Source organism: Panulirus ornatus, chromosome 47, assembly GCF_036320965.1.
Source record: "Panulirus ornatus isolate Po-2019 chromosome 47, ASM3632096v1, whole genome shotgun sequence".
In the NCBI taxonomy this organism is placed as follows: Eukaryota; Metazoa; Arthropoda; class Malacostraca; order Decapoda; family Palinuridae; genus Panulirus; species Panulirus ornatus.
The window spans coordinates 7,448,528-7,474,363 of NC_092270.1; the positions used below are offsets into that span (position 1 = coordinate 7,448,528).

The 25,836-nt window shown below is 40.3% G+C and overlaps 1 protein-coding gene across 5 annotated transcripts in view; it reads left to right on the forward strand.

The window, feature by feature from the left end:
* Window positions 1–25,565, forward strand: part of LOC139763496 (uncharacterized) — a 51,061-nt gene extending 25,496 nt beyond the window's left edge. For 4 of the 5 annotated variants that reach the window (XM_071689610.1, XM_071689615.1, XM_071689611.1 and 1 more), the window contains 7 exons: window positions 5,870–6,121; window positions 7,726–7,910; window positions 10,561–10,642; window positions 15,543–15,648; window positions 21,115–21,205; window positions 22,637–22,733; window positions 23,500–25,565. In XM_071689610.1, coding sequence (XP_071545711.1) covers window positions 5,870–6,121; window positions 7,726–7,910; window positions 10,561–10,642; window positions 15,543–15,648; window positions 21,115–21,205; window positions 22,637–22,720 — 800 coding nt within the window. In that variant the 3' untranslated portion in view covers window positions 22,721–22,733; window positions 23,500–25,565. The remainder of the gene's footprint in view (window positions 1–5,869; window positions 6,122–7,725; window positions 7,911–10,560; window positions 10,643–15,542; window positions 15,649–21,114; window positions 21,206–22,636; window positions 22,734–23,499) is intronic. The other variant, XM_071689614.1, reaches the window with a different exon arrangement.
* Window positions 25,566–25,836: the final 271 nt, after the last annotated feature.

Below are 25,836 nucleotides of genomic sequence, written 5' to 3' on the forward strand. Positions count from 1 at the left end.
AGTTAGAACACTACAGGCTGGAAAGGGGCAGGGAGGCCTAGTCCATGCATTTGTCTAGCCACTATACTCATAAAATGAATTGTGTTATCCCTCTCTGTGTAGTACAAGTTGCAGATGCTTCCATGCCCGTCTTCTCTTTGAGTATAGATACGTGAAAGTTTAAATGAAAGTTGAAGGAGAAATTTTGAATTGTGAACAAGACTTGGAGATGAGCTCACTACAAGGCTAATTGTCAAATTTTGTTTTTTTGGATTCATTCAGGTAAAAAGAAGGATCTTTAGGATTTGACTTATCCATTATATCAGATTATTTTTGCATGATACTACAAAAAGTATTGAATTTATAAGTGAAATCACCTCTACTTGCAAGTGGCTCTACAGAAGGCCTTTCTTACTAAACTATGTCTTAGTGTTGCACAGTATTACATATTAAACTCCATTTCACTTTTCTTTCTTTTAAACTATTCGCCATTTCCCGCATTAGCGAGGTAGCATTAAGAACAGAGGACTGGGCCTTTGAGGGAATACCCTCACCTGGCCCAATTCTCTGTTCCTTCTTTTGGAAAAAAAAAAAAACGAGAGGGGAGGATTTCCAGCCCCCCGCTCCCTCCCCTTTTAGTCGCCTTCTACGACACGCAGGGAATACGTGGGAAGTATTCTTAATCCCCTATCCCCAGGGATATACATATATATATATATATACATATATATATATATACATATATATATACATACATATATATATATATATATATATATATACATATTTTTTTCCTTCACACCATTCGCCAATGCGGGAAATGGCGAATGGTGTGAAGGAAAAAAATATGTATATATATATATATATATATATATATATATATATATATATATATATATATATATATATATGTATGTATATATATATGTATATATATATATATGTATATCCCTGGGGATAGGGGATTAAGAATACTTCCCACGTATTCCCTGCGTGTCGTAGAAGGCGACTAAAAGGGGAGGGAGCGGGGGGCTGGAAATCCTCCCCTCTCGTTTTTTTTTTTTCCAAAAGAAGGAACAGAGAATTGGGCCAGGTGAGGGTATTCCCTCAAAGGCCCAGTCCTCTGTTCTTAATGCTACCTCGCTAACGCGGGAAATGGCGAATAGTTTAAAAGAAAGAAAAGTGAAATGGAGTTTAATATGTACTACTGTGCAACACTAAGACATAGTTTAGTAGGAAAGGCCTTCTGTAGAGCCACTTGCAAGTAGAGGTGATGTAATTCCTGCTTCTGTTTCTCTTTTGTTTAAAAAGAAAATTTATAAAATGAAATCACCCTTTTTATAAACAATCATATTTCTTTGCCAGAAAATACTTTTTTAAAAAGCAAGGAGTAAACAACAATGAGTTCATCCTTGAGATCACTTACCTTTTATCATTGGAAAAATATTGCTAAAGGGTCACCGTAACTGCCAAACATTCATGTTAATTTTTCATAAAATGGTGCTTATCTTATCTCTCATTATTATCAAAATGTCTTTACACCAGGGAAGGCAGTTATCTCCTCAGTCATCCAACCATCCTCAGAGCATTTATGTGTTGAAGGAGAGGTCAGTCTCTGTTAGGACAAAGGATAGTAGGCATGACTGTATTGTAAGGATGCGAGTCTTGCACCTTTAGCACAGAAAAACAGAAGAGGGTGGATGTGTTTGAGGGAGAATAACTAAACACACTATATGTGAGAAGGAGATGGAGTAAGTATTTTGAAGGTTTGTTGAATGTGTTTGATGATAGAGTGGCAGATATAGGGTGTTTTGGTCGAGGTGGTGTGCAAAGTGAGAGGGTTAGGGAAAATGATTTGGTAAACAGAGAAGAGGTAGTAAAAGCTTTGTGGAAGATGAAAGCCGGCAAGGCAGCGGGTTTGGATGGTATTGCAGTGGAATTTATTAAAAAAGGGGGTGACCGTATTGTTGACTGGTTGGTAAGGTTATTTAATGTATGTTTGATTTATGGTGAGGTGCCTGAATGAGGTGGCGGAATGCTTGCATAGTGCCATTGTACAAAGGCAAAGGGGATAAGAGTGAGTGCTCAAATTACAGAGGTATAAGTTTGTTGAGTATTCCTGGTAAATTATATGGGAGGGTATTGATTGAGAGGGTGAAGGCATGTACAGAGCATCAGATTGGGGAAGAGCAGTGTGGTTTCAGAAGTGGTAGAGGATGTGTGGATCAGGTGTTTGCTTTGAAGAATGTATGTGAGAAATACTTAGGAAAGCAAATGGATTTGTATGTAGCATTTATGGATCTGGAGAAGGCATATGATAGAGTTGATAGAGATGCTCTGTGGAAGGTATTAAGAATATATGGTGTGGGAGGCAAGTTGTTAGAAGCAGTGAAAAGTTTTTATCGAGGATGTAAGGCATGTGTACGTGTAGGAAGAGAGGAAAGTGATTGGTTCTCAGTGAATGTAGGTTTGTGGCAGGGGTGTGTGATGTCTCCATGGTTGTTTGATTTGTTTATGGATGGGGTTGTTAGGGAGGTGAATGCAAGAGTTTTGGAAAGATGGTCAAGTTTGCAGTCTGTTGGGGATGAGAGAGCTTGGGAAGCGAGTCAGCTGTTCGCTGATAATACAGCGCTGGTGGCTGATCATGTGAGAAACTGCAGAAGCTAATGACTGAGTTTGGAAAAGTGTGTGAAAGAAGAAAGTTAAGAGTAAATGTGAATAAGAGCAAGGTTATTAGGTACAGTAGGGTTGAGGGTCAAGTCAATTGGGAGGTAAGTTTGAATGGAGAAAAACTGAAGGAAGTAAAGTGTTTTAGATATCTGGGAGTGGATCTGGCAGCGGATGGAACCATGGAAGTGGAAGTGAATCATAGGGTGGGGGAGGGGGCGAAAATCCTGGGAGCCTTGAAGAATGTGTGGAAGTCGAGAACATTATCTCGGAAAGCAAAAATGGGTATGTTTGAAGGAATAGTGGCTCCAACAATGTTGTATGGTTGCGAGGCGTGGGCTATGGATAGAGGTGTGCGCAAGAGGGTGGATGTGCTGGAAATGAGATGTTTGAGGACAGTGTGTGGTGTGAGGTGGTTTGATCGAGTAAGTAATGTAAGGGTAAGAGAGATGTGTGGAAATAAAAAGAGCGTGGTTGAGAGAGCAGAAGAGGGTGTTCTGAAATGGTTTGGGCACATGGAGAGAATGAGTGAGGAAAGATTGACCAAGAGGATATATGTGTCGGAGGTGGAGGGAACGAGAAGAAGTAGGAGACCAAATTGGAGGTGGAAAGATGGAGTGAAAAAGATTTTGTGTGATCAGGGCCTGAACATGCAGGAGGGTGAAAGGCGGGCAAGGAATAGAGTGAATTGGATCGATGTGGTATACCGGGGTTGACGTGCTGTCAGTGGATTGAATCAGGGCATGTGAAGCGTCTGGGGTAAACCATGGAAAGTTGTGTGGGGCCTGGATGTGGAAAGGGAGCTGTGGTTTCGGGCATTATTGCATGACAGCTAGAGACTGAGTGTGAACGAATGGGGCCTTTGTCGTCTTTTTCCTAGCAGTACCTCGCACACATGAGGGGGGAGGGGGATGGTATTCCATGTGTGGCGAGGTGGCGATGGGAATGAATAAAGGCAGACAGTGTGAATTGTGTGCATGTGTATATATGTATGTGTCTGTGTGTGTATATATATGTGTACATTGAGATGTATAGGTATGTATATTTGCGTGTGTGGACGTGTATGTATATACATGTGTATTGGGGTGGGTTGTGCCATTTCTTTCGTCTGTTTCCTTGTGCTACCACGCAAACGCGGGAGACAGCGACAAAGCAAAATAAAATAATAATACTATATGTAATAAAGAGGCGAGTTCATGAGCTCGATGATAAGAGAGCTGAAATGTTTGACACTTGGAAAAGATTCGCAAAGAAAGACTAGTTAATATACATTGCTACTCATGCCTGAGATTGAAAGAGATCAAGTCAGGCAAAAATCATGATACTCTCTGTTAAGTTTAGCACACTGCTAACTAAGATCCTACAGACATTATCCATTGAAAATTAAGTGCCTTTTTCAACTTCTTGCTTACATGTGACATTCCCATATAACTATATGGGTTTTCCACAAAACTCTTTCAGACAAGTTCAGCATAGTTACAAAGAGTGAAATAAGACCAGGAGGAAATACTGCTTGAAGATATCAAGAACTTACTTATTAAGTAGCAAATTCAAAAGTGGAATTTTCTTCAAAGATAAGAGCCAGGTTAAGTTCTTGCTTAAACCATGGAGTAAACAGCTTAATTTAGCTAAATCCCAACCAGATATATGGGTCTTATGCCCAAGTCCGATGAGTGAGAGGTCACTGCCATGAGACCCAGGGTCCATTAAGGGGCCTGAGCCTGAGCTCCTTTTTTTTTTTTTCAAATCCTTTTGAATCCTGTTAGATGTAAAACAAAAAACCTTGTCCTCTTTTGATCATTATCATTACATAATGCACTGATGCATTTCTGCTGTATGATCTTATTGCTCTCCTTGTTTAGTGTCATTTTTAACTAAGTTTTTAAAAAGGTTATAAAAGAGAGAAAGTGCCCTTGACTTTACAAGCCCCCTCATCCAATTCAAAGGTGTGGGAAGGGGGCCACCTTGGGATCCATGCTGGCCCCCAGTGCCCTTATTATCGCATTCAGTTCATTAGATGCTGAGAAATGACTGCACAGAGGTTCATGAATGACTGATGTAGGGTTTTTCAGGTTATGACCAAGGTTAAGATGCAGGTTTATTTGTCTTCCAGTTACAGACGGACAGATAAAAACAGACAAAGTGATCCATCACCCTTCATACCCATGAACATCAATCTACTGTTATGTAGCAAAGTGTTTTGAACAACATTTTGCTCATGTATGGTATTTTCATGCCACAAGTTAAATTCTGTTTACATTGTAGACTGTTAGCTTGCCATAGATGTCAGCTCCAACAAAAGAGCTGCCTGGAGGCCTCAGCAGTCTGTTTCTGAGTGTGGGGAGTGGTTGTGTGTTGGGCCAGATTAAGAGTCTGTAAAGCCTTATGCCAATTTAAGTATTTTAAAAATGACATGGAGAGAGAGAGAGAGAGAGAGAGAGAGAGAGAGAGAGAGAGAGAGAGAGAGAGAGAGCAAAGATTTTTGTAAGATTAATCTTTTTGTTATATTATAAAAGAAAGCACAGTATTCCTTACTAATAAAAAGAACATAACCATGCAAATAATGCCTCTGAAGAAGCCTTATGTGCAGAGGCACAGGGTCCTAGGCCATGGCCTAACTAGCTTATGCCTTAATCCAATCCTGTTTTTGTGTGCCTTTTCTATGGACTCACTGAGTCTGTGTTGCCCATCCCTACCCATTTTGCTAGTCATCATGCCCTCATTGCACTCATTTCACCCTTAGGATTGACCAATTTGGTAAATAATGTATTCTTCCTAAATTACAAGTGATTATCTCTTGATTCATAAAAGAAAACTGTAGTTTTGATGAGTTTTAGTGGACAAAATCATATATAAATGAAAAGTAATGAAATGACTGTTTCTGCAATTTGTTTGCACAGGATTGGCTGATTTAGTAGACAATATGTCTTTATTCTTAGGAACAAATATTTTATAATTTTTTTAAACTTTTCATATAAAATATTTTCCATTTTTGTGTTTTGCACAATGACTAAAAAAAGTCAGTTGTACATTGATAGGGCAGCTAAGAAACTGAGTGCCTAACCTTTGGTTCATAATGTGCATCACTTATTTTGTCAATTGATAATTTCTTAGCTTGTATATTTGCAATTTTTTTGTACTTCCCCATAGGTAGCATTTCCTCAATAAAGTCCTGGATGTAATTGTTAAACGCACTTTTTAACAGCATCGGTAATATTTGCAGATCTGGATGATAGCATTGCATGGGTTGGTGCTCAAGCCGAAGAAACCTCAGCATCCCTTCGGGTAGACTCTGTCAGTATTCCAGATTTATCCACGGATAGCATGGTTTGCCTGGAAAATAGTACCATCTGCTACTACCTCGAGGTTGGAGGAAAAATGCAAAGTTTAGTGTGGTGTCGGGAAGTGAGCAACACAGCACCAGAGGGACCTGACACTATTGAGCAGTGTGATGAGGAAATCACAGACTTTATGGGTATGAAGACATCCTGAGGATCATTACCATAGCATCTACAACATTTACCATCTTTTTGAGTGCAGTAGTTCAAACTCTACCATAGACTAACATAGATCACCATTTTTTTTTTTTTTTTTTTTTTTTTTTTTTTTTTTTTTCGCTGTCTCCCGCGTTTGCGAGGTAGCACAAGGAAACAGACGAAAGAAATGGTATCACCATATCAAGGCATAAATGTATTATATATTTTTCTTTTCTTTTCTTTCAAACTATTCGCCATTTCCCACGTTAGCGAGGTAGCGTTAAGAACAGAGGACTGGGCCTTTTTTGGAATATCCTCACCTGACCCCCTCTGTTCCTTCTTTTAGGGGGAAAAAAAACAAAAAAAAAACGAGAGGGGAGGATTTCCAGCCCCCCGCTCCCTCCCCTTTTAGTCGCCTTTTACAACTCGCAGGGAATACGTGGGAAGTATTCTTAATCCCCTATCCCCAGGGTTAATTATGATTATATATTTACTGTGTTTATATAAAGGTAACATTTCATTGGCTATGATTAGATTTCTTTATCATATGATACAAACCAGACACCGCAGAAACTTTTCCAAAGTAATCAGAGTAGACTTGAAATAGATTAGATGTGGTTAGGATTTATGTGATATCCTGAAAGTCTGGATTTGGTAGATTTACAATGAACAAAGTATGATTAGGTTTTACTAATATTGCCTGAATATTTAGTGTAGTGGGTTACATACTGGATTAGTTATTCGTTAAATATGTTCTAGTAAGTTGGATAGTTTACTAATTCTTTGAATATTTTATCTATTACATTAGACATGATTATGTTGTTATTCCCTGAAATACTTAATAGGTGGGTTGGATGAGATGTTATGTATACTTCCCTGAGTGTTCGTATGAATTGATTAGACATAATCAAGCTGTGGGTAGTTACTCTTTGAATATTTAGTGTAGTAAATTGGATATGATAGTTATATCTTGATATTCCATAATAACTTGGCTTACTAGGGTTAATTAGACATTTTATAGTTCTTGAATATCTTGTTGAGTAAATTGGATTTTTTCATGCATATTTGCCATTTTCTGCATTAGCAAGGTAGTGTCAAGAACAGATGACTGAGTGAATTGGATATAATTATATGTTTTTGTATTAATTGGTTATTTGATTTGGTAGACATTAAAATGTGTTATTTCGTAGACAATGATTTGATAGAGTTGAGGGATGATGCAGCACTTACTGAATCATGCACCTTTTAATGAGTTGGTGCAGGGAATCTCCACATGCATGCACTCTCCCAGGAATGGTTTGGAATACTGTAAGAGATTGAAAAACATTCCACTGGCAAATTTTCTTTGTCTTCATGTGCCTTCTGATATAAGCATACTGAGAAATGCAGACTGATTACAGTGTATTACCAGTATCCTTAGATGGGCATGATTACAGTGTATTACCAGTATCCTTAGATGGGCATAGTGTAATAATCATAATGATTGATGATTTTCTCATTGTCCATATTCTGTCAGTGATATGAAAAATCATCTAATGATTTTTAAAAGCCTCACTATCGATAGTGGAAAGTTCACCCAGTAATATATTTTGTCTCTTGGTAGGGTTCTCCATAATGCCGGTTGTGCAGATTGAAGGGGACGTGCTGAAGGTTGGTCTGGAGGCTAGCAGCAGCAGAAACTCATTCGAGGTGCTTGCCTATGACCGTGATGACACCTCCACCTTGTATTCTAGCCCACAGCATTGTGACATTAACAGCACAACTCATATATGCACCCAGGCTGTTAAGGTGTAGAACGCTTTTATTTTGAAGTGTTTAATGTTTCATAAGAGCAATGAAGAGGGTGAAGAGGGTGGTGAGAGTAAGTGAGCTTGGGAAGGAGACCTGTGTGAGGAAGTACCAGGAGAGACTGTGTACAGAATGGAAAAAGGTGAGAACAATGGAAGTAAGGGGAGTGGGGGAGGAATGGGATGTATTTAGGGAATCAGTGATGGATTGCACAAAAGATGCTTGTGGCATGAGAAGAGTGGGAGGTGGGTTGATTAGAAAGGGTAGTGAGTGGTGGGATGAAGAAGTAAGAGTATTAGTGAAAGAGAAGAGAGAGGCATTTGGACGATTTTTGCAGGGAAAAAATGCATTGAGTGGGAGATGTATAAAAGAAAGAGACAGGAGGTCAAGAGAAAGGTGCAAGAGGTGAAAAAAAGGGCAAATGAGAGTTGGGGTGAGAGAGTATCATTAAATTTTAGGGAGAATAAAAAGATGTTCTGGAAGGAGGTAAATAAAGTGCATAAGACAAGGGAGCAAATGGGAACTTCAGTGAAGGGCGCAAATGGGGAGGTGATAACAAGTAGTGGTGATGTGAGGAGGAGATGGAGTGAGTATTTTGAAGGTTTGTTGAATGTGTTTGATGATAGAGTGGCAGATATAGGGTGTTTTGGTCGAGGTGGTGTGCAAAGTGAGAGGGTTAGGGAAAATGAATTGGTAAACAGAGAAGAGGTAGTAAAAGCTTTGCGGAAGATGAAAGCCGGCAAGGCAGCAGGTTTGGAGGTATTGCAGTGGAATTTATTAAAAAAGGGGGTGACTGTATTGTTGACTGGTTGGTAAGGTTATTTAATGTATGTATGACTCATGGTGAGGTGCCTGAGGATTGGCGGAATGCGTGCATAGTGCCATTGTACAAAGGCAAAGGGGATAAGAGTGAGTGCTCAAACTACAGAGGTATAAGTTTGTTGAGTATTCCTGGTAAATTATATGGGAGGGTATTGATTGAGAGGGTGAAGGCATGTACAGAGCATCAGATTGGGGAAGAGCAGTGTGGTTTCAGAAGTGGTAGAGGATGTGTGGATCAGGTGTTTGCTTTGAAGAATGTATGTGAGAAATACTTAGAAAAGCAAATAGATTTGTATGTAGCATTTATGGATCTGGAGAAGGCATATGATAGAGTTGATAGAGATGCTCTGTGGAAGGTATTAAGAATATATTGTGTGGGAGGCAAGTTGTTAGAAGCAGTGAAAAGTTTTTATCGAGGACGTAAGGCATGTTTACGTGTAGGAAGAGAGGAAAGTGATTGGTTCTCAGTGAATGTAGGTTTGCGGCAGGGGTGTGTGATGTCTCCATGGTTGTTTAATTTGTTTATGGATGGGGTTGTTAGGGAGGTAAATGCAAGAGTTTTGGAAAGAGGGGCAAGTATGAAGTCTGTTGGGGATGAGAGAGCTTGGGAAGTGAGTCAGTTGTTGTTCGCTGATGATACAGCGCTGGTGGCTGATTCATGTGAGAAACTGCAGAAGCTGGTGACTGAGTTTGGTAAAGTGTGTGGAAGAAGAAAGTTAAGAGTAAATGTGAATAAGAGCAAGGTTATTAGGTACAGTAGGGTTGAGGGTCAAGTCAATTGGGAGGTGAGTTTGAATGGAGAAAAACTGGAGGAAGTGAAGTGTTTTAGATATCTGGGAGTGGATCTGGCAGCGGATGGAACCATGGAAGCGGAAGTGGATCATAGGGTGGGGGAGGGGGTGAAAATTTTGGGAGCCTTGAAGAATGTGTGGAAGTCGAGAACATTATCTCGGAAAGCAAAAATGGGTATGTTTGAAGGAATAGTGGTTCCAACAATGTTGTATGGTTGCGAGGCGTGGGCTATGGATAGAGTTGTGCGCAGGAGGATGGATGTGCTGGAAATGAGATGTTTGAGGACAATGTGTGGTGTGAGGTGGTTTGATCTAGTAAGTAACGTAAGGGTAAGAGAGATGTGTGGAAATAAAAAGAGCGTGATTGAGAGAGCAGAAGAGGGTGTTTTGAAATGGTTTGGTCACATGGAGAGAATGAGTGAGGAAAGATTGACCAAGAGGATATATGTGTCGGAGGTGGAGGGGACGAGGAGAAGAGGGAGACCAAATTGGAGGTGGAAAGATGGAGTGAAAAAGATTTTGTGTGATCGGGGCCTGAACATGCAGGAGGGTGAAAGGAGGGCAAGAAATAGAGTGAATTGGATCGATGTGGTATACAGGGGTTGACGTGCTGTCAGTGGATTGAATCAAGGCATGTGAAGCGTCTGGGGTAAACCATGGAAAGCTGTGTAGGTATGTATATTTGCGTGTGTGGACGTGTGTATGTACATGTGTATGGGGGGGGGATTGGGCCATTTCTTTCGTCTGTTTCCTTGCGCTACCTCGCAAACGCGGGAGACAGCGACAAAGTATAAAAAAAAAAAAAAAGAGCAATGAGATTTTCTGACATATTTAAGTATGGTTTGGTTTAGGTTTTGTTACATTGTTGAAGGAAATGCCATCTCATTCTGTTTTAAATACTCTTTGTGTCCAGTGATAAGTTTTAAAAAATTTTTTGCAAGTATCTGTGCACCAGTTATCAATAAGTTATTCTGATAATTAAACCTTAACTTTCCCACAAGGCAACAGCTTTTAACCTCCTTGCTCCTCATTGCCAGATCCCAAGGGGCAGATCTCAAATGAAGGTACTTGTAGTGGAACTTGGGGAGGACAAGGCTGTTAATGAGTCTGCTGTTATATGTAAGAACACTGAGTACTGTTTGTTGATGAGAAGTTTTTATGTTAAAACTATCTAACATAGCCATGGCTCATAAATACAAATGCTTTGGTATCTAACCACTGAAGTGGTATTGATTCATGAAGGATTAGAATATGTCTCTCATAAATGGGTCTTCAGAGTGAATACCATCTTGGGTTCTGGCAGTGACTCACTGAATTACAGAGAAAGATGTGTTTATACCAGTATGTCTTCTGTTGAAAGTACAGCAATTTTATCAAATGACTTCCTCTGGCAACAAAATAAAAATAGAATAACATGCCAAGTATCATGGTAGTTGTAATGATCATCATATACATTAGTTTTATGTATATCTTCCTCTCATAGAAAAAATTCATGTTGATTTATTTTCATTATATGCTGTGTGTAGCCAGAGGTCTTTATTATGTGCTGTTGGTGGCCAGAGGTGCTCTGTATTTGCTTGGTGTGTGGCCACAGGTGGTCTCTGTGTGCTTTGTGTGGCCACAAATGGTCTTTTATGTGATGTGGCCAAAGAACTATGTGTTCTGTGTGGCCACAGGTCTCAGTGCTATGGCTGTGTTTGGCAAGAGGTGGACTGTATGTGCTGTATGTGGCCATAGGATAGGAAGCACTGTGTTTAGTCATAGATGGCCTTTTTTTTTTCATGTTGAAGGCTCCAGTTATGGACAAAAGTCCACATCAAGGCTAGGCCTTAATTGAAATATAGACAGAATTATGAAAGGAAAGAGAAAAAAAATTGAAATATAGACAGAATTATGAAATGAAAGAAGAAAAGACAAGGGAAAGTACTTATGAATTTTTGAGACTGAATGGGCTGTCTGAAATGTGCCATGTCAGTCACTGGGAAACTCATGAATGTTAGAGTACCAAAGCTTCAATGTGTAGGGTAAGAAGCTGGTATCAAAATGGCCTACCCTTGCGTTACCATTGGCCACACAATAATCTTGTGATGCAGCAGCTTGACGAGTATTGCATGGTCTAGCTATTGGTGGGGACACACAAGTAACCAGCTCTTGGGAGCAAAAACCAAAGTGACATGTATAGAAGAGGGGAAAATGAACCAATATTGTGGCGTAGAGCAAGGGGGTCAAGTTTGGAAGTTAGCCTGAGACAGTTTATAAGTCTTACTTCATTTGACTCAACTCTGTCAAGTAAGGATACGAAGCCAGAACCACCCCAAATGTGAGTGCAGTACTCTAAACAAGGATGAATCAATCCCTTGTATAAACAGCAGCTGTTCAGAAGAGAAGAAGTTTCGACATCTAAACAGGACACCCAGTTCTTAGAGGCAGAAGTAGCTATTCTTGTAGTATGGGATTTTTAAGAAAGAGTGGATATTACAGTAATACCATATATGTTCATTGAGTCAAAATGTGGGTTTACAGAAACATCAAAGGAAAGACAAGAGTTGTGAGTTTTTGCTAGAGAAATGGGTAGAAATTGGGTCTTGAAGGCATTAAAGTTAAAAGATTTTGTCTACCGCACTGAGATATCCTTTCCAAGTCTGAGTTTGTTAAGGAAGCTGTGTCAAAACCAAGGATGTAGATGAAAGTAGTGTTGAGTTGTCAGCTTATGAGTGCATTAGATTATTTGTAGAAGAGAGGAAATTGTTGAAGAAATGGATAAAAAGTGTAGGGGATAGGACAGAACCTTGAGGGACACCACTGTTGATGGAGAAAAGGGGGGAGATGGATCCATCAACAACCACAGAGATAGATCAGCCGAAGAGGAAACTAAATATGATGGAGCAAAGTAAGGGAAGGAAGCCAGAAGAGATGATGACCAGACATTAGTAAGTTAGGAAAGAATATCACCCGTGGATCTCGCCTTACGGAAGCCATACAGGTGATCAAGAGAAGACTGATTTTTGAGGTGTTTAACGATGTGGGAGCTGAGGAGGGAATCAATGACTGGAGATGGTAAATGTCAAAGCCATAGAACGATAGCTAGAGGAGTCAGAACAGTCACCCTTCATACTTAAGGGTGGGATGTGTCAAGGCATGTTTCCAGGGAGAAGGAAAAGTTTTGGTTTTTAAACAGAAACATAACAGATGTGCAAGCACAGGTGCAAATTCAGAGACACACTCTTTCAGTACATGGGGATGGATGCCATCAGGACCATGAGCCTTGCTTGTGCCCAGAGAATGAAGCACTTTTCAGACAGTTTGAAAAGAGATTCTAGGAAGAGGCATAGGATTAGTAAGAGGGGCATCAAGGGGTGAAGGAATGTTAGAGTCATCCAGGATAGAGGTAGAGGAGAAATGGGAACCAGAGTTGCTTTGTCAACATGATAGACCACTAAAGTACCATCAGAACAGAAAAGTGAGGGAAAGGTAGAGCAACAGAAGTTGTTAGAGATGCCCTTAGCTAAAGACCAGAAAGGCCCATTAGTGGATGACAAGGAGAGGTTATTGAACTTCCATTGAATAAAGGAACATTTTGCCTCATGGATAATGTGCGTGCAACGATTACAGGCAGTGATAACGGCTGAATGGGAGCCAGAGGAAGGAGAGTTTCTCCAAGGACGATATGCCTGTATCTGAATGGCCTCAGAACAGGAATGGTTGAACCATGGGTTGGATGAAGAAGTAGTCTTAGAGAAAGAGTGGATAAATGCTTCCATTCTCGCAAGAATAACCTCTTATGCGTTTCACAGAAACTGAAGCATCACCTCATAAGAGACAGTAATTTACCCAAGAAAAGTCAGTAAAGAAGTTGTGTAAGTTATTCCAGCCAACTTTGTTCAGTTGCCAGTATTTACAGTTAGAAGGGGCTGCTGGAGGGGGATGTGCCATTAGAACAGATACATTTATGAGAGTGTGTTCAGATGAACCAATTAGGGCAAGATTATATATTTACAGCAAGATGGATTAAAGGTGAAAAACAGATCTAGGGTATTTGGGGAGTTCATTAGTTATAGAAACTCTATTGCCATGGCCATCCCATTGAGGGAGTCCTGAAAGGAACAGGCATCAGAGACATAGATAGATAATCACAGTGGTCAGGTATATGGGTAGGATGGGAGATAATTTGCTCAAAATCATTGAGAATGGAAAATGTGAGGGCTTCTATCCCTCCACCATCTGTATGGGAGAAATTCAACCATTCCCCATGGTGAATGTTGAAATCCCGAGGTAGAGGATCTTGGCTAGTGGGTGAGAGGATGTCATAGTCTCATGGCAGGAGTTTAGATAATTGAAGAAGAATATAAGATTTGTAGAATTAGGAGAGCAATGGGCAAGACAAAGGACAAGTTTGGAGACTTAAGGTCCTTGAGATGTGCAACAGGTGTGTTTAAGTTGGAATAAGCACAAACATCATCTTTGAACTGGAATCGTGAGTGGAGGTTATAATTAGATATGAAAAAGGGACCAGAGAACATCATTAGACAACTGTGTCTCAGTGAGAGGTAAGATATCTGGAGAGGTACTAGACAGATAGTGTTCAACTGAGGAGAGGTTACTAGAGAGACCAAGAACGTTGATATAGTGTATAGAAAAAGAGGAAGGTCTCACAGAGAGAGAAAGGTTGTGGGAGGGACTGGGACTATTACTGCAGTAGAGTCAGGCAGAAACCTAGAGATTCTTAGCACCCCATGATGCCGGGGACTAGGGGCCATAGATTTGACTGACTTTGTCATGATGATATTTATAAATGTTTGCGTGGACAGGAATTGGCAGGGGTACTTAAGTGAAAAAAGTAGTAATAATAAGCAAGGTTTGATCAGGTGCTTGGTGCTTGTAAGAAAAAGATGGTAGGATTAGACTGGTGGTCCCATTTTGATGAGACAAAGTAAGACCAGCAATCCTGACATGGAAAGTGTAAGATGGTTCCAGGCACCACTTTAACGCCTCTCAATCAGAACAGTAGTACCACCCCGGGCGGCTGTTGTCAACAACCTACTACCTAATGGGTTGCTCCAGGGATAGGAGATGGGATTTTCCTTGAGTTAGTTGGGTTACTGGGAGGGGCCAATACACAACCACCTGAGCTCTCCCTCTCACTGGTGGCAGAATCTCACAATAAAGTGTAATCAGAGAAGTATGCCTTAAATTTTGTACTGTGTGTAAGCTAGAGGACAGTAGCTTCTCTGTGTGAGCAGATGTAGTCTATATGCAGTGTATACAGAGGTGGTCTGTAAGTGCTGTATGGCTAGAGGTGATCTGTATGTGCTATATGTGGCCAGATGTGGTCCATAAGTACTTTGTATGGCTAAAGAGGAAAGGTATATGCTTTGTGTTGCTATGTAGGAAAGGTAGCCATTTGTGACCAGAGATGGTCTGTATGTGCTACATGTTGCTGAAGAACATATGTTCTGAGTGTGGCCAGTAGTCTGTATGTGGCCAGAGGTGACAGTCAGTATGTGCTGTTTGTGGCCAAAATCGGTCTGCATGAGTGGTGTGTGGCAGAAGTTTGCCATGATGTGCTGTGTGTGTGGACAAAGGTGGTTTGAATGTGTTGTGTGGTTAGAGGTGGTCAGTATATGCTTTGTGTGGCCAGAGGAGGTCAGAGTGTTGTGTGTGGCTAGAGGTGGCCAGTAAGTGCTGTTTGTAGCCAGGGAAGGACAGCATGTGCTGTGTCTCTGTTTATAGGTGGTCAGTGTGTGTTGTGTGTGGCCAGAGTTGGTCTGCATGTGCTGTGTTTTACCAGAGAAGGACTGCTTGTGCTATGTGTGATCAGAGGTGGTCAGTATGTGCTGTTTGTAATGTGTGCTACCAGAAAAGAAAAAATTGTGCTGTGTGTGTCCAGAGGTAATCAATATGTGCTGTATGTGTGTCCGGAGGTGATCAGTGTGTACTGTGTGGTGCTAGAAGAGGTCAATATGTGCTGTGCAAGGTCAGAATAACAGGTGCCTAGTTACATGTATTTATTTCCATACAGTTGTGTTACCTTCCCATGGTACGGAGGTTTGGGTCATCATCTTGTCTGCCTTTGGCTTCATATTTGTCATTGCTCTCATCTCCTATGCAATTATTATCACTGCCAAGTAAGTAGCAGATTTACTGTTCCTGTTTCCCTGCTTAAAAATGTTATCTTATTTATCACCATAGAGCACTGTATGTTTCTTTTGTTTCAGTAGTTATTTATGTGTTCAAATCTCTGTATATCCTCATATGTTTTGTAGGATCTCTATCTCCTATGTATATCAGGTCTTGTAGCTCTTTGTGCATGTCTTTGACACTGTAGATCCTTATGTGTGTCTCATGCTCCTTAGTTATGTCAACAATGATGAGAACCTGCCCATAACTAGCTCCTTATGATGTGCATGGTGATGGGACCTGTGATTCCTTCCTCTTTATGTACATAATTACCTATTTTTATAGTATAGTGTGAGAGTTTTACGCTAGTAGGGCCCTCATCTTGTGAACTCTCTTTACTATCATACAGCTTTTAAAGCTTCTGGATGCTTTCATCACTTAGATTGTTCCATTCATCTTCTATTCTGATGATATTAAAGAACTTCTTTTTGACCTTTATCTTTGCATATTTCGAAGGCCAGTTCAGTGTCAACATAATCAAACTGGTTCAGGAACTTGAAGACTGTGATGAAGCCACCCCTTACTTGTTTCTTTTCCATAGCAGATAAATATGTGGCCTTTGACCTCTCACTGTTACTAAGTTCTCTTAATTTTTGTACTGTCTTTGTTGCCCATCTCTATCGTGTCTTTATCATTCTTTAATTGAAATGACCAAACTTCAGAAGCATACTCTAGTTTGGCCAAGTGTATGCTGTGAATAATTTCCTGAACATTTCCTTAATAATGTATGTAGATGCAGTTCTAGTATGTGCCAGCGGAAAATATTTATTCTTAATAATCCTCCTGAGATGGAGCTCTGGTGAAAGGTTAGGTACAGTGTCTACTGAATTCCTCTTACATGCACTTTTATGCTTGATGATATTCATATAAAAGGCCTTTTCACTAACTCATCCTCATTGCTTTACATTTACTCATGTTGAATATTTTGTCATCCATGTTTTAGACCAAATTTGGGAGTTTGACTCATTCGTTTTGTGAGATTATGTAATGCCTGTCATTCTTTCCCTCCGTAATGATCTTAACATCACTTACAGACATATTCATGTATGCATGCTTTTGGCAACTCACATTACCAGTCTAAGATAATGAGAAACTCTCCAACTCAAACTCTGGATATGTATTTGGTGATGGGACCCATGTGATTTCTAGCTTTTATATATATATATATATATATATATATATATATATATATATATATATATATATATATATATTTTTTTTTTTTTTACTTTGTCGCTGTCTCCCGCGTCTGCGAGGTAGCGCAAGGAAACAGACGAAAGAAATGGCCCAACCCACCCCCATACACATGTATATACATACGTCCACACACGCAAATATACATACCTACACAGCTTTCCATGGTTTACCCCAGACGCTTCATATGCCCTGATTCAATCCACTGACAGCACGTCAACCCTAGTATACCACATCGATCCAATTCACTCTATTCCTTGCCCTCCTTTCACCCTCCTGCATGTTCAGGCCCCGATCACACAAAATCTTTTTCACTCCATCTTTCCACCTCCAATTTGGTCTCCCACTTCTCCTCGTTCCCTCCACCTCCGACACATATATCCTCTTGGTCAATCTTTCCTCACTCATTCTCTCCATGTGCCCAAACTATTTCAAAACACCCTCTTCTGCTCTCTCAACCACGCTCTTTTTATTTCCACACATCTCTCTTACCCTTACGTTACTTACTCGATCAAACCACCTCACACCACACATTGTCCTCAAACATCTCATTTCCAGGACATCCATCCTCCTGCGCACAACTTTATCCATAGGCCACGCCTCGCAACCATACAACATTGTTGGAACCACTATTCCTTCAAACATACCCATTTTTGCTTTCTGAGATAATGTTCTCGACTTCCACACATTCCTCAAGGCTCCCAGGATTTTCGCCCGCTCCCCCACCCTATGATCCACTTCCGCTTCCATGGTTCCATCCGCTGCCAGATCCACTCCCAGATATCTAAAACACTTTACTTCCTCCAGTTTTTCTCCATTCCAACTTACCTCCCAATTGACTTGACCCTCAACCCTACTGTACCTAATAACCTTGCTCTTATTCACATTTACTCTTAACTTTCTTCTTTCACACACTTTACCAAACTCAGTCACCAGCTTCTGCAGTTTCTCACATGAATCAGCCACCAGCGCTGTATCATCAGCGAACAACAACTGACTCACTTCTTTCTTTTTCTTTCAAACTATTCGCCATTTCCCGCGTTAGCGAGGTAGCGTTAAGAACAGAGGACTGGACCTTTTTTGGAATATCCTCACCTGGCCCCCTCTGTTCCTGCTTTTGGAAAATTAAAAAAAAACGAGAGGGGAGGATTTCCAGCCCCCCGCTCCCTCCCCTTTTTGTCGCCTTCTACGACACGCAGGGAATACGTGGGAAGTATTCTTAATCCCGTATCCCCAGGGATAATATATATATATATATATATATATTTTTTTTTTTTTTTTGCTTTGTCGCTGTCTCCCGCGTTTGCGAGGTAGCGCAAGGAAACAGACGAAATAAATGGCCCAACCCCCCCCCCATACACATGTATATACATACGTCCACACACGCAAATATACATACCTACACAGCTTTCCATGGTTTACCCCAGACGCTTCACATGCCTTGATTCAATCCACTGACAGCACGTCAACCCCGGTATACCACATCGCTCCAATTCACTCTATTCCTTGCCCTCCTTTCACCCTCCTGCATGTTCAGGCCCCGATCACACAAAATCTTTTTCACTCCATCTTTCCACCTCCAATTTGGTCTCCCTCTTCTCCTCGTTCCCTCCACCTCCGACACATATATCCTCTTGGTCAATCTTTCCTCACTCATTCTCTCCATGTGCCCAAACCATTTCAAAACACCCTCTTCTGCTCTCTCAACCACGCTCTTTTTATTTCCACACATCTCTCTTACCCTTACGTTACTTACTCGATCAAACCACCTCACACCACACATTGTCCTCAAACATCTCATTTCCAGCACATCCAGCCTCCTCCGCACAACTTCATCCATAGCCCACGCCTCGCAACCATACAACATTGTTGGAACCACTATTCCTTCAAACATACCCATTTTTGCTTTCTGAGATAATGTTCTCGACTTCCACACATTCTTCAAGGCTCCCAGAATTTTCGCCTCCTCCCCCATCCTATGACTCACTTCCGCTTCCATGGTCCCATCCGCTGCCAAATCCACTCCCAGATATCTAAAACACTTTACTTCCTCCAGTTTTTCTCCATTCAAACTTACCTCCCAATTGACTTGACCCTCAACCCTACTGTACCTAATAACCTTGCTCTTACTCACATTTACTCTCAACTTTCTTCTTTCACACACTTTACCAAACTCAGTCACCAGCTTCTGCAGTTTCTCACATGAATCAGCCACCAGCGCTGTATCATCAGCGAACAACAACTGACTCACTTCCCAAGCTCTCTCATCCACAACAGACTGCATACTTGCCCCTCTTTCCAAAACCCTTGCATTCACTTCCCTAACAACCCCATCCATAAACAAATTAAACAACCATGGAGACATCACACACCCCTGCCACAGACCTACATTCACTGAGAACCAATCACTTTCCTCTCTTCCTACACGTACACACGCCTTACATCCTCGATAAAATCTTTTCACTGCTTCTAACAACTTGCCTCCCACACCATATATTCTTAAAACCTTCCACAAAGCATCTCTATCAACTCTATCATATGCCTTCTCCAGATCCATAAATGCTACATACAAATCCATTTGTTTTTCTAAGTCTTTCTCACATACATTCTTCAAAGCAAACACCTGATCCACACATCCTCTACCACTTGTGAAACCACACTGCTCTTCCCCATTCTGATGCTCTGTACATGCCTTCACCCTCTCAATCAATACCCTCCCATATAATATACACACATTATATATATATATTATATTATTATTTTTTTATTATACCTTGTCACTATCTCCTGCATTAGCAAGGTAGCACAAGGAAACAGATGAAAGAATGGCCCAACCCCCCCACATACACATGCATATACATAAACGCCCATGCACGCACATATACATACCTTTACATTTCAATGTATACAGACATATACATACTCAGGCATATACATATATACACATGTACATATTCATACATGCTGCCTTCATCCATTCCTGCCGCCATCCTGCCACACATGAGGTAGCGCTAGGAAAAGACAACAGAGGCCACATTTGTTCACACTCAGTCTCTTGCTGTCATGTGTAGTGCACCGAAACCACAACTCCCTTTCCACATCCAGGCCCACAAAACTTTCCATGGTTTACCTCAGATGTTTCACATGCCCTGGTTCAATCCATTGACAGCACGTCGACCCCGGTATACCACATCATTCCATTTCACTCTATTCCTTGCATGCCTTTCACCCTCCTGTTTGTTCAGGCCCTGATTGCTCAAAATCTTTTTCACTCCATCCTTCCACCTCCAATTTGGTCTCCCATTTCTCCCTGTTCCCTCCACCTCTGACACATATATCCTTTTTGTCAATCTTTCCTCACCTATTCTCTCCATGTGACTAAACCATTTCAGTACACCCTCTTCTGCTCTCTCAACCACACTCTTTTTATTGCCTCTCATCTCTCTTACTCTTTCATTACTTACTCGATCAAACCACCTCACGCCACATATTGTTCTCAAACATCTCATTTCCAACACATCCACCCTCCTCCACACAACCCTATCTATAGCTCATGCCCCGCAACCATGTAACATAGTTGGAACCACTGTTCATTCAAGCATACCCATTTTTGCTCTCCGAGATAACGTTCTCACCTTCCACACATTCTTCAACACTCCCAGAACTTTCGCCCGCCCTTCCCCACCCTGTGACTTACTTCCACTTCCATGGTTCCATCTGCTGCTAAATCCACTTCCAGATATCTAAAACACTTCACTTCCTCCAGTTTTTCTCCATTCAAACTTACCTCCCAATTTACTTGTCCCTCAGCCCTACTGAACCTAATAACCTTGCTTTTATTCACATTTACTCTCAGCCTACTTCTTTCCCACATTTTACCAAACTCAGTCACCAACTTTTGCCCATCTCTGTGGTTTGTGATGACTGATATTAGAGAAGATATTATGAGTGTCTTTTTTAATGATGTGAATGACATACATACTGTGGGTATGATTTCTATAAAAACAGTACCATGTAGATCAGTAACTATGGTAGTCTTAGTAGGCCTGTTTTAAGTCCATTTCACTCGAATTATTCTGTAGATATTCAAGATGCATCATTAGAGCCCACGTACTGCATTTACAGGACATTACTAAGTAGACTCATACTGTGACAATTTGCAGAATAAACTGTATGTAGCATTGTTTAGTAACAATTATCCAAATAACAATTATCTACAGGAAAATGAAGCCATACCATGAAGGAATTAGAAACAGAGGCTACATGGAATCACCTGCTGAGGGCGTGATCAGAGCACCAATGCCAGGCGAGGTAGAGTCGCCACAGACATTGTGGAAAGCGCCTGTTCCAGTAAATGCACTGCCTACACACTCACATGTCTAGATGTAGTTCATATTAGGTCATGCTTTACCAAAAGAACTAACAGTAGATAGCCAACTTTGCACTGTTAGTAGGCATAAGAATTTACTGGATATTTATTTATGTCCTGCCCAGGAGTCCCTTCTGTCTATATGAGGCTCCTGCATTGATCAGGAAGAAGCCACATTTACTGGGTGGGACCATAGGTCATGAAGTTTAGTGATGTGTGCACGTCTGTGTGGGGAGACTGGAGCAATTGAGTAGTAAGCATTCATTGTTTTTGCTAGGGTCGTTGCACTGTTGGCATGGAAGGTCATGACATATGTTGAATTGGTGTTTGTGCTGTTGTAGGGATTAGTGAAATCCAAAGCATAGATGGAAGAATGTAACTTATGTATGTCTGGGGAGTATGGTTTCAGATGGATGTGTATCTGGGAAGTGTGGTTTCAGATGGGTGTATGTCTGATGGGCAGCTTTAAGACCGATTTGGGAGGTTGGTTGTTTAGTGTATTTCATGTCATTTTCAGTGTGCACTGTATGCTTTTTGTCTCTGTTGCATTTGCTAGGGTTCATGGGAATCTGCAAGTAGATGTTGCTGTAGTGTGAGGCAGGGTTAAGGTTTTTATTTACTTGGGGATTGGTGGTTGATTATGAAATGGACTGCTGCTACAAAGAATCAGATGCTGAGCATGTTGAAGTGGTTTTGTACAGGGAGGATATTTGTTTTGTTGTGTAGAAGTTGAGTGTTTGTGGTTGCTAAGCAGCCTACAGTTGTTCTGAGTGCTTTTTTTGTGTAGTTTGTACCTTTGTTATATTTGTTTCTGAAAGGGTTGACAACCAGACAGGTGCAGCATAATTAAGTGTGGATCAGATGAATTATTTTCATAGTATATTAAGGGATTCTTTTTTCTTGTTCAAGTTTGGTAGTAAAGGACATAGATATACAATTATCAGAAACATTGCAGTTTTCTTTCTTAAGTGTAGCACAGCAATTGCTAGGCACTTTTCTTTTGGAAATGTAGGATCCTAGATTATTGTCTGGTAGGTAGAGTCAATATACACTGCCAGTATTTGTGAAGGCTCTAGGACTGGTAACTCCTTTTCTTTCACCAATTCAAACTGAATTTAAATTCTCAGAAACAGTGGGGTTTTCTTTCTTAATTGTAGCACAACAATTGTTGAGCACTTTACTTTTGGAAATGTAGGATCCTAGATTATCCTCCGGTAGGTAGAGCAAATATACACTGCCAATATTTGTGAAAGCTCTAGGACTGGTTGCTCCTTTTTTTTTCACCAACTCAGACTAACTTTAAAAAACTTGCATAAGAAATTCATATTGTCTCATAAAGATGATGGTTATGATCTAAGCATGCATCATACCAGCAGGAGAAGTATGACGAGTGGGGTTCACGGCGTCTAGGACATTTTCCACCCAACACTTTGAGATACCCCTACACTGTCTCATAATGCTCAACCCGCAGTAAGTGGTGCCCCTTTCTATTTTGTAAAAAGTGTTCCTTAAGATTTTAGGCTTGATTTATCAAAAGTACTTTAATTTGTGATTGGACATTTTTTCCTATTATGAACTCAATAATGCTTTCACATTTTGTAAAATTTTAGGATTTTTCCACATGCATCAGCTATCTTTTTAGGAGTGCTGGTTTTTATGTGCACTCTTAAATCAATTTGTGTCGTCTTAATCTCGGCTTTCAGTTTAGTTCATGCAGCATTGGTTAACACAAGGTTTTGTCTAATATTATGTTATCATATGTCAGTAAACTGAGACAACATGAGGGCATCTCTTGTTGGCAAGTGTTTCATTAAGCTGGAGGGTTACTGATATAATATAGTTTACAGACTCGCATCAAATGATCTTTACTTGATATGAAAGGCACTTACTGCTAAAGTGAGAAGGACCTGTGATTTTTAGAGATATAGAATATTTACCTGATTGGGCTTTAACTGTTATATATTACAAAAATTGGTTACCAGATTGATAGGTCAGTCTCTGGGGCACACTGTTCATCTGAATGACTCTCCAGTTAATAGCTTTCTTCAGATGAATGTCGAAGTAGCAACCATTTGAAAGAGATAAATGTAGCTGTTTACCTATCATCCATTTATTGCTCTGGGAAGGCACTTCAGTGCACCTTCTACTTCAGTCCCTTCAGCCATTTATCTGTTGACAGCGCTGATTAAGGGTAGGCATGAGAGTACTAGTGTAAATTTACTTTTTGTTGTTTCAGTTATATCAAAGCAGAACGCATCTTTGAGGCTTTCCAAACTTCTGAAGTGTGGGCCCTTGACCCTAGTCCTAGATCCGACTTCTTCACCAAAGACCTCCTTCCCTCTCGAAGCCTGTGGAGGAAACTTCACTTAACTGAACCAACTATTTAGACGGCTGCTGACATTCCTGGCTCTTGTGTTGAAATATCATCTCTACCTTAGAGTTCAAGAACTAAAACATTTATGAGGATCAACAGTGCATGTCTTATTTGTGTGTACAGATATATGTAATAGTTTGGGAACTATTGCCATACTGACAGATACATAAATCAATATTTGAAGGGTGAGACTGGCTTTTATGATATGGACTTGAATAATGCACATTCAACAGCCTCATCCTTCACCAAGTTTATTCAAGGATGAAAGACTAGTGGTGCCTTTGAAATACCCAAGATCCCAATATTTCCACAATCAAAGTGAATTTTGTCAGGACCGTTAGATTGTTGCACTGTTAGGCTTGTACAGCATTCTTGCCTTTCCAAAAATTTAAGTGTTTTCTTTGTAATTTTTGTATATAATTTTTTGTTTTCATCTGTATATTATGTTGTCTTCAGTCTGTCTGGTAGACTAATGTATTAATAATTGTGGCTGATTAAGCTTGTCTCTGCAAATATTTGATAAGTGTTAAGTTATGTTATCATGTATTCATTTAAGAACATGTCTCTGCTCTAACACCTTGTCAAAGAATATTTCATTAGTTTTATAGTGGCATGACTCCCATTCTTGTGACACTGGTGAATGTTGGCAGCAGTAGTGACATATGAGATGAATCATAATCATTCAACCTGGTGCATTGTTAGGCAAGTGGTATGTTGTCTCATGTATTTTCCCTGGGGATATGGAGAAAGAATTCTTTCCACATTTTCCCTGCATGTCCTAGAAGGCAACATAAAGGAATAGGGGCTGGAAATCCTTCCCTCTAGATTAACTTTTCCAAAAGAAGAAACATATAGGTGGGATAAGTGAGGATTTTTGCCTCTAAGGCTTAGTCATCTGTTCTTGACACTACCTTACTAATGCATGAAATGGCAAATACGTATGTATGTATGTGTGTGTGTGTGTGTTAGAAGTGAAGGAAACAAGGAGAATGGGAGACAAAATTGGAGGTGGGTGTATGGATGGAGTGAAAAAGATTTTGAGCAATCAGGGCCTAAGCATGCAGGAAAGTGAATGGCATGCGTGGGATAAAGTGAATGAGAACAATATGGTATACTGGGATCAATGTGCTGTCATTGGACTGAACTAGGGCATGTGAAGTGTCTGAGATAAACCATGGAAATGTCTGTGGGGCCTGGCTGTGGATATAGGGCTTTGGTTTTGGTGCATTACACATGACAGCTAGAGAATTGATGTGAGCATATGTGGCCTTTTCTTCGTATGTTCCTGATGCTACCTCGCTAACTCAAGAAATGGGGATCAAGAATGAGAAAAAACGTGTGTATGTGGTTATTATTCATATGTTATGGGGAAATAGTTTTACATTCGTGTTGCCCCATCACTTAACCTTGTATATATGTACCATGTCTTTATCCTTTGCACATACACACCCTAGCCTTTGCTAGCTGTTTGTGTGTGTGTGTGTATTTTACCTGATGCTATGATGTACTTTACTTTTATAGTACTGAAAGTAGAAAAAGAAAAGTTTCCTGTCACTGTAGCACCACAAACCTCCATATACATGCATGGATCATACTTTTTTCTGGTTTGCTACACATGTAAATACTTGCTTACTGACAGGTTTGAATTAGCTGCAAGTTTCTTGAAACCATTAGAGTATGACACTGGAATTATGAGGAGTTTTGTCATGTTTTTTAAAGCAGATAAGATGGTTCATTAATGTTTTGCTGGCCTACCAAGTGAATGGAAAACTGGAAGAAAATCTTAGGCATCAACCTTCAAAAGGATCCGTGAAGAGATGATCTCAGCATTTCTGCAGTTATGTTCTAACCCATGTATGTTTGGGTTTGGAGAAATTTCACCAGTATCATATTCCATGAATATTATATACCTATGAATATTTACCTTAGTGTGGCATATTTTTCTTCCTTTCAAAAACTACCAAAGCTCTATTACTGTTACTAGTGAGACTTTGGAAGATAGATTAAGACCTGTAGAACTGACTGAAGTAGTAATGGGTAGTATGGACTCACTTTCAGGAATGTATCAAACCCAGATCTGCCAACAGAAGGCTAAAGATAATAGTGGGAAAAAGGCTAGACCAAAGAGCATATCTAGAGATATTATGGGAACAAGTGAAGGAGCAAGATCAGAGGATGACACAATTAGAGATAGAGTTA